General features: G+C 37.5%; 2 protein-coding genes across 3 annotated transcripts; one reads left to right on the top strand and one right to left on the bottom strand.

Annotated features, from left to right (window-relative positions):
- Nucleotides 1-3,607: 3,607 nt before the first annotated feature.
- Nucleotides 3,608-9,615, bottom strand: LOC129731813 (plancitoxin-1). 2 transcript variants are annotated; one of them, XM_055692136.1, is made up of 3 exons: nucleotides 9,369-9,604; nucleotides 8,303-9,264; nucleotides 3,608-4,007 (listed from the first exon to the last, which is right to left on the bottom strand). In XM_055692136.1, exons 1-2 carry the CDS (start codon nucleotides 9,461-9,463, stop codon nucleotides 8,304-8,306), a joined length of 1,056 nt encoding a protein of 351 aa, XP_055548111.1. In that variant the 5' UTR covers nucleotides 9,464-9,604; the 3' UTR covers nucleotides 3,608-4,007; nucleotide 8,303. The 2 variants fall into 2 exon arrangements, with proteins under 2 accessions (XP_055548111.1, XP_055548112.1); XM_055692137.1 differs by lacking the exon at nucleotides 3,608-4,007 and having other exon boundaries at nucleotides 7,841-9,264; nucleotides 9,369-9,484; nucleotides 9,569-9,615.
- On the top strand, nucleotides 5,511-7,382 carry LOC129731815 (transmembrane protein 68). Its single transcript, XM_055692138.1, has 5 exons — nucleotides 5,511-6,085; nucleotides 6,165-6,303; nucleotides 6,364-6,467; nucleotides 6,560-6,921; nucleotides 6,980-7,382. Exons 1-5 carry the CDS (start codon nucleotides 6,013-6,015, stop codon nucleotides 7,286-7,288), a joined length of 987 nt encoding a protein of 328 aa, XP_055548113.1. The 5' UTR covers nucleotides 5,511-6,012; the 3' UTR covers nucleotides 7,289-7,382.

Below are 9,615 nucleotides of genomic sequence, written 5' to 3'. Positions count from 1 at the left end.
CTAGCTCTCCCACACAGTTGTGATATCGGGTTCGATTCCCGATCGAGTCGAGGATCTTTTTGACTCAGCACTGGGGCACGGTGTATCATTGTACTTATCCTACACATGCAAAATGTGCCAAAAACAATATCGATAACGAACTCTTTCAACTAATCTAGTTGATCGAGACCGCTATTAGCCCCAAGGCTCAGCGTGCGATATTGTTTTTTGTTATTCACACGAGCTCTAATGTCTTCGAAATGAAGACATGTCTTCACATTTGGCATCCCTGTCATGACACGTTAACCAGGGTTAAATTTTCCACAGGCCAGCAGCAGAAATGCCACTTTATACACAAGCGGTAGTGAAAATTTAAAACTAAATTATTTTTAAATTTCAAAATCAAAGAAAAATTGTAGAGATCTGAGAAAAGTTACGTAGGTTGACAGATCGGTCATCAATTGGTATTAGAAAAAGAAGCTTTTTTTTTAATAGAAACCCCCTATTGTACGAAAACGAGTGACTGAGCAGAACAACCGTGCTGTGTAAAGTAACTCACTGATGTACCGTTTTGATTCTGTTCATTCCGATCAGGTATTATTTACACCCGAAGGTCATTATTTAGCATTTCAGACGATTCGCCTCATATCGAATTGCAAAGACGACGAGTTCATTTTGAAAAAAGAGGGGATGGTCATAAAAAAACGTTCAAGCAAGGAAACATTGATCGAAAACTCCGTGTAAATTTTCAAACAGAAATTTGTTATAAATCCCTTCTACACTAGCGCCGCACGGTGACCTCACTGCTACAACGAAAAGTTTATTCGTTTTGAAATAAAGTAGATTTCGCGCTTAACAAACATCGAATTTTATAATAGTTAGAAAAGAGATACAATTCGCGACTACGAAGTTGAAAGAGATTTTAGAGGCTGTTCGCAGTAAAGTAAAAGTTTTTTCTTCCTTCTTTTTGTCATGCAAAACCAATCAAATATCAGCACCTTCGTAGTCTCGAATATTTCGAAGATTGAAGGTAGATAGTAGCCCGCAATCAATAACCATTAAGGGATGAAATTCCATATGGGTTATGCAGTCGGGACTATATCCCGAACTAGTTGTTAGGCACGTTTTATTGTTATTGATTATGCGGAAGCTCACTTCATACGTTCTCGGTAAAATCTCTATTTGTTTACTATTTGCTAGATTCGCCCTTATCACGAAGTATTTCGGTTAGAGCTTGGACTTATTCTTCTTTTCGTTCAAAATCGCCTTCATGAAACAATTTGATTTTCCGGCACGACGCTTACCAGTGTTTCCAAAATGTTTTCAAGTTCTGAATTTATTTATAATTAATTCGTGGGATAATGATTGCTCATGGAATCTTGAATTGATCTGAAGGTTTATTTTGGAGTTATAAGCACTAGTCATAATTTCGACTCATTCAGGATTTCTTTTCTTTTTCATGAAATGAATCAGCGATTATTCATCATACGTAGTTTCAAAAAACATGATTATTATTTTGAATGTTGATTTTTACAGATATAACACAATTCGGTGTATGAAAAGTTTCGAAAAATTTGTGAGCCAAACGCAGTTTGTTTACTTGTAACTAGAAACAGTGTTAACGAGAAATATCAATAGTTTTCGCAGCATGGCCAACCGTACCGACTAATAACAAAATTTAACAGTGCGCCAATCAAAGAGGGCTTTCACTTTGACAGAACTTTGGGTGATTTTTGGTTTCTCTTGTCACGTCCTGTCCTAGGGTTATAGTTCTTCCACGACTCACGTCGTGCGTCGATATGTTATCGATATGCATCGTGTCGTGTCCCTAACGTTTTCTTTACGAATATAGATTAACCAGTTTATCTGGCAGCCTTGACTGATGGTGATACTTGAGATATTGTGATTTCAGAGAAAAATTAGAATTTTGCGCTCTAACTGACAACCGCAACTGACAACCGAAAATGACAATCTCAGACAGCACCGATAAAAATGCGACTCATGAACTTGTTTGTCAAAGCGTATACACTCTTAATTTACTTCAATTGAAATTGAATAGCATTGAAGCCCCCTTGATTACTTGCTTTCGACTATGCAGCAGAGCCGCATTGATATGGTTTGCAATCAGAATGTTCTACGAATAAACTAGTTGTAATCCATTATTTGATGTTGCTTAAACAGTATGCAATATAACATAGTTTTCATTGACTGGTGAATGACCGCCGGTTAAAACCTCAACAAAAAAATGTGTCGATGATATATATGGGAAAAAGACCTCTGAATTTCGTTCAGAGATTTAGAGGTACGGCTCAAGAGTTTCGTCTTCTCGAAATAAGTCACTATTCTAAATTCCAGCACAATCGGACTTCGGGAAGTCGTGCGGGTAAAATTATACCTTTTTACCAATAAAAAAATAATCGATAAAAAAAATTGTGATGCCAGATTCCTTAAAGATGCAATAAACGTTAAAATCTAGTGTTTTTTTTTTTTTTTGTAAGATTTGGACCACTGGGAACTCTCTCAGCTTTAATTTATTTTTACCATTGAAGACATTTTTCGAAAAACCGAAGCTTCTGAGCCCTACCGCTAAACGAAATTCGAAGGCCTAGTTTCCCCATAACTTCTGTTGGTTCCAGCTTGAGAATTCCTATGCTTCAGAAAATCTTTTTTTTTTTTGAACATTTGTTTCCCGAGATAACATAAATGTCTTCCAGTACCGCAAAAGTCTACAGCGCATCGTTTCTATGTCTGTCTCCTGCATCTTCAAAATTTAGCTTTATAGACATAGTTGTCCCACAACTTTTATTTTATATATCATGGCATTGTTGTGATAAATACATCAAATCACCAAAAGCATGCGAACTTTAACAAACCCGTACCCGATGTTGTCGTATCATATTCACCAACCGATCTAAAAATAGGCGAAATGGTGCCCATCGCTGAAAGCAATAAATCGTACATGCCTTTGATGATGAATATGATATTCTTTGCTCGATCAAGACAAACGAAAACCTAAGAAACAAATAAAGACTCTAATCTAATTAAAGGTGTAGAGAATAAAACTTATTCGGATATTTTTGTATTTCAATTACGAACATTTCACTATCCCCAGTTGATCGTGTATCGAGTGCTATTCCTTACAGCACTTTTTTACCAGTGTTTGAGATGTCTGTCAGTTGCTTCTTCTTTTTCTTAAAAATACCCTGCATTCTAATTTTTTTGTGAAAGGACAATACTCAGAGAAAGAGATAAGCGATGAAAAAAACCGCCAATTTGGCAACTAGGTTTCACATGTTAGAGCTGCCAGATCTCTTCTTAAGGCGCAATGTTGGCTAACTTTTTCATTCGACTCGTATAATTGATGGTGACAGTGGAAGCCCTGGGGTACAATAAAACGCATCACAAAAACCGTGGAAGTGTTAAATTTAATGTTTGTTTAATTTTATATACTTCCACCATTATTGATATTTATTTTGTTGACCATACAAAAGGTTTGTGAACCACCAGTTAAAAATCACTGTGATAAAGCAATTGTGGAGCATTCTCAATTCATTGTTTCGTAATAGAACACGAAAAACGTGTGAAAATAAAAATATTCTTTATTGTACTCGATTGCAATACCTCTCAATGTGTTACCTTTCTTGTTCGTTTGGCTCGGATTTTGACATGTTCTTTTGGCTCACAACATTCTCTTCGCACATCTCTCCCTCTGAGTATTGCTAGGTGATACCGGTGATACAGTATCCAAGTATAAATGACAGTTCTAGAAGGTATGTTATTCACGTCGATGCATTAGTATTAGAGATCCTCAGAGAGAGATAAGCGATGAAAAAACCGCTGATTTGGCAACTAGGGTTCACATATCAGAGGTGCCAGATCTCTTCTCAAAGCGCAATGTTGACTTACTTTTTTATTCGGCTCGTATAACCAGGGGGCTCTTGTGGCTGTCAAACTCCATACATTTTCCATCTACCACTCATTGATTCTGGTACCAGCGTTTCTGGTACCCACTTTTTGGTTGGTTTGCCCTAGAACAAGTGAAATAGAGTAAACGTCCCATTTTGTCGGTAGACTTATTCTCGAGTAAATGTCGTTTTAGATGGAGAAAACAAGAGCTCAACATTTGTTTTTGTCGGTAGACTTATTCTCGAGTAAATGTCGTTTTAGATGGAAAAAACAAGAGCTCAACATTTGTTTTTAGTGCAATGTGCACTTTCAATGAATAAGATAAGTTTTGTAAGCATTTGAAATGAAATATTACCGCCGTGATGAATTTATGATTGGTAGGCATTTTGTTGACATTTTGTTAACGTTTATAGGCCCCTGCGTATAATTGATGGTGACGGTGGAAGTCCTGGGGAATAATAACGTGCATCACAAAAACCGTGAAGGTGTTAAGTTTTATGTTTATGTTTAATTTTATATACTTTCATCATTATTTTGTAGACCATACAAAGAGTTTGTGAACCACCAGTTAAAATCACTATGATAAGGCAACTTTGGAGCATTCTCAATTCATCGTTTAGCAATCCAGCTTTTTACGCGCCATAATGGCGGACGCTATAATGCAAAGTTCGTAATAAATTACCCACCCTTTTGACAACTCTGCTTACGTCAGTTTAAAGTCTTCATACAATTTATCAAAAGAAAAATATATCTGGCAACATTTGTGTTGCCAATTTTTCAGAAATCGCAAATCTGACGTAAGCAGAGAGGTTCGCATATTACGAACACGCATTATAGCGACCGCCATTATGGTGCGTAACAAGCTGGATAGAACCTGAAAATTAATATATTGTTTATTGAACCTTATTGCAATACCTCTCGATGTCATCTTTCTTGTTCGTTTGGCTCGAATTTTGACATGTTCGTTTGGCTCACAACACTCTTTTCGCATATCTCTCCCTCTGAGTTTTGCTTATTAGTATTAGTGAGCGTTATGAACTGTTTCCAAATTTTGTATGAGATTTAAAATGATTAAGCATTTTAAATTAAACTTATATAACATACTTTCCTGAAAAGTTATAGAAATGATGTTGAAACATGTATTTGTGAGAAATACATAAACATGCTGGGGTTTAGGTAACATATGCTGTTTTTCATATTTTGCCGGTAAGCTTTTTGCACTTTTCTTTTTTTTCTTGTACTCTTAAAGCGCTTCTTAAAAGAGCCGCTGATATTTCATACGGTAACAAAAGTCATGAGCTATGACAATGACTAAGATTATGCTTCAACTATTACAAATATAGCATTTTTATATATTTTATTTCAACATATTGTAGCAATTTTTCACACTAAATCTCAAATAATATCAATATCAAGTGTGTTTCAACTGGAGATTCTCTCTCAAACCAAAAAAAAATAGATATAAAACAATATAAAACGAGAAATTCCCAAAAATGTTCCGAAGTACATACAAAACGCGAAAACTTTCATAACGTGATTTATTCGTGTGCCTGTATAGACAAAAATGTAGCATACCTTTAGAACTGTCATTTATACTTGGATACCGTACCGACACTGACGTTAGCGTGATTGTTGTCTTTTTACATTCACACAACCAAAGAGGATCCAACTGATCGTAAACAGTAGAAAAGCACTTTAGATAGAATCGAACATTGAATAAAAAGAGATCACAAGTTTGCAAAACAGTCAGGTTTTCTATGAAGCCTTTCTACCTTGTACCACGGCATCGTTTTGTTTACGCACGGCTGACTCTTTTCTAGGTCATGTTTAGACGAAAGTGTTTCTTAAGTTTAACATATCAATAATACGTCGATAGTGCAATGATCTGTTCGAAGCACAATGAATGTGAATGAAGCGTTTCAAAAGAGCTTATCAGAGGCTTTTACGTCACTTGCAGACTACATATTTCATCAGAAGTAGAGAAAGGAAAAATCAATTCTTAATCATAATGCTGTAACGTCACCTAGTGAGAGTCGAGGCGTTAGTATTTTGTAGGAATGTGTGTTTTGGGATCGAAACCCTTATTATCGAGACGAAAAAAACAGTAATTATAATCTAAACCTGACAATGGGCTCCGTAGCCGAGGAATTGATAGCTTTGAACAATGACACCGTGCTTAACTCAATATTCAGTTTTGTCGGTAAGTGAGGGGTCATTTGTCAACTCTAATGATGTGTTTCTTATTGCGAAAAAATACAGCTAAACCTCATATTTTACAGGACAGTACGTCGACTTAAACTACTCGATATGGCTCTATAGGCTTTTGACACCCTTATTGGTTACATTCGTACTGCCCTCATTCTTTGTGCTACTAATTTACTTATCCATTTCGTTCCTTTATGTATACAAATTACACAGGTCAGTCACACAATTAATCCCGTACATTAAATGACGATGACTTCATTCTGATCTTTACAGTCGGTTTATACTGCAAGTTTACAATGATGGAGACTTTGACTTCTGGGATGTCGCACGAACTCTTGTCGCCGTGGTGTGGGATGCTCACGGATGGATATTCCACGGTAATTTAAACCTCTCATGATTAATACTATTAATTTTAAAATTATCAATAAGCTAAATTATTGCATCATTCGAGTCTTTTAATTAACCGTAGGCTATGAGGTTTGCGGAATGGAAAACCTGCCGGAGAGCGGACCCGCATTAATCATTTACTACCACGGTGCTATTCCCATCGATATGTACTACTTAGTAGCTCGAGTGTACCTCAAGCGATCAAGACTGATTTACACCGTCGGTGATCGTTTTCTGGGGAAACTGCCCGGTTGGGCCTGCCTAGCACGGGTTATGAAAATCAGCCCTGGTACGGTGCAATCCTGCGCAAATGTCTTAAAGGAGGGTAACATGCTATCAATTGCTCCTGGAGGTGTGTACGAGGCTCAATTTGGAGACAGTAACTATGAGTTGCTGTGGCAACGGCGTGTAGGATTCGCTAAAGTGGCCATCGAATCAAAGGCGGTATTTTTTCTACAGTATTTAAAAATATTTCACGCTTGAAACTCTATTTTTTATACAGCCCATCATTCCCATGTTTACGGAAAACCTTCGCGAAGGATTTCGCTCGATCGGATTCGCCAAACGATTATTCATACGGTTGTATAACATTGTCCGGTTCCCGGTTCGGCCAGTATACGGCGGGTTTCCGGTTAAATTTCGCAGCCACCTTGGCAAACCCATCTATTACGATTCTTCACTAACGCCAGAACAGCTGCAGGAGAAAGTAGCATACGCTATCGAGGAGTTGATCAACAAAAATCAACGGCTGCCCGGCAGTATACTGCATGGACTGGGGGATCGCTTCATAAGCAAACAGAAAAACCAGTGAACAAGCACGTTTAGTATAAGGGGACTGGAACAAAATACGTGGTATTTGTACTTAAATAAAGCTTTAAAGTATAAGGTGTGTTTGCCGTTTAAAATGACACATGTGGTTAAATTGAGAAATGTATCAAAATTTTTTTATGTGGAATGCCTTAAGCAATGGAATATGAAATTAGAACATTATAAGGGTAGAATTGCCTCAGAATCAGAACTTTAATCAGGATTGTTCCCATAACAGACTGTTGCTGTTCCTATTCCTTTTTTTGTTGTAAAATTGAGTTTCACACAAATCAAATGGACACATTAATACTTCAAACATAGCTATAATTTTTTTTCTCGATTGACCACTGACATCGGAAAAAGGTCGAGTACGGTATAATAAGGCAATCCACGAGACAGTTGCGAACAGCTGATTTCAGTCTGTTTTCAACTTATGACAGCTTTACGTATGTTCGATCGGTCGCAACTCGGATGCAACCCGGATCCAGAAGCGTGAAAAACAAATGTTTTTCGATCGGTAGCTCTAGTATTGCGGGTGCCAAACCTAAATACAACAATAACGAATCACTTTTGATATTATTGCCGACATTAGAAGATTTCGGTTTTGGTCGTGTTTTGGTTTCGCAGCTTGAAAAAAAGCAACAATAACAAACGTACAAGCATTGAAACGTCACCCGTGGATTGCATTATTGCATTGTCAAGTATTTTACGTATTTTTTTCTCAAATGATACAGACTAAATGTAAATAAACGCTCGAAAACTGTACCTATGAACAAACATGTTGATGTCTAATTTTTAAACTTTCTTTCAAAGAAGTTTCACGGATATCTTTCACGATTTTATCTACTTGTATATATTTGGGTAATATAATGTATATCATAATATGAGATCGTTAGAAAAACAGTCGACCAAAAATAACCCTATTTTAAGTTAAACCCAATTTTAAGAGCTTGGTACAACCAAGATAATTGAAGGCAAAAAATACATGAAAACCAGTGTTATAAGCAATGGAGCTTACCTTATAAAACCGTTGGACAGGTTTCAACATCTTCTACAGAACCCCGGTAGGCGTCGACAATCGCACTCAGTTGGCTGCAAACGCTTCCACCACCGCGAACATTTTGATGTTCTTGCCGGTTGAGATCACCCACGCAAACATAATCGACCTCTGACTTTTCAGAAACAGCCCACTTGGAGTGGTCTTTCAGTGTTTTGAATCGATAATCACCTAGCACCTTTACAGCTTTGATATTCAGAACAGGATAGTGTGAACAGCTGTCCGGTAGATTCCCGGCACCATGCTGCCAAGTCTCCACCAAAAGTCCTACTCGTAGCATCGGAGCAATCAAATCGGCGTACAGTTCTTTCTTAAAGAAACGGTTTTTCGCAAAAGAATGAAAAATTGTGCCGCCAAGGGATTTCACGTTCAGGATGTTATAATGCGGGGGATTTTCATTAGTTTTCATCTCGGTAGCCTCAACAAGCTTTGGAAAGCTATCACGCAGTCTATTTGGTATTTGAAAAGAATATACATGAGGTTCGTTCATCAGTAGCTGTTGTCCAATAGACTCCATTTGATCGGCGGCGACAGAAATGCAAAGAAAACTCTGTCCGTATAGTTTTCCGGTACTTGGATAGTGATACTTCTGCCCTATAGGAGGTGGGTATTTTGGCACAGAATGGACTAGCCAAAAACCATTCTTGCCGTCAGTTGCCACTACTCCTTTAGTGTGGCCGCGTAATCCATCGGTTTGGTTTTCCGGTGGTTCATCGTTATACATGAGAACCAGAGAATTTTCTGTGCTTCCAAGCAACACAGGTTCCAATGTGTTACCAGGAATACTAGTACTATCATTGACAGTACGTTCCGACAGCTTCCACTGTTGCGATGTGTCGGTTGAAGTTATATAGGCATATCGGTACCCTGAAGAGGTAGAGTGGCGGTCAAAGTCTTCGTGCGGTAATTTGTAGAGATAATACCTTGAATAAAAAAAAACATTAGACAATGCAGATAACTATAAAATCTTATTCCTTTTTGAGCAATGGTTGGAGATGCTTAACATCCTTGACACCGTTATACTAACCAGTCAACAAGAACACCGTTTTCATCTCGGCATCCGATCTCGCAAAAGGCACTCAGGAGTTGCGATAGAAATGCAGCTACTAGCAGTATATACATAGTGCTTTAAGAAAAAAAAAACTGTGTTCCGATAATTACACTGTAATTTCTTATTTTATGCTATGACTATATAAATACTATAAAAAACTATTTTTGTATTCTAACCGTTTTTGTATTCATCTGCCCACTAGCATTGGACGTTATTGTGCTGG

Source organism: Wyeomyia smithii, chromosome 3, assembly GCF_029784165.1.
Source record: "Wyeomyia smithii strain HCP4-BCI-WySm-NY-G18 chromosome 3, ASM2978416v1, whole genome shotgun sequence".
Lineage (NCBI taxonomy): Eukaryota > Metazoa > Arthropoda > Insecta > Diptera > Culicidae > Wyeomyia > Wyeomyia smithii.
Note: the sequence above shows the minus strand (reverse complement) of the source record. Positions and strands in the feature narration are given on the sequence as shown.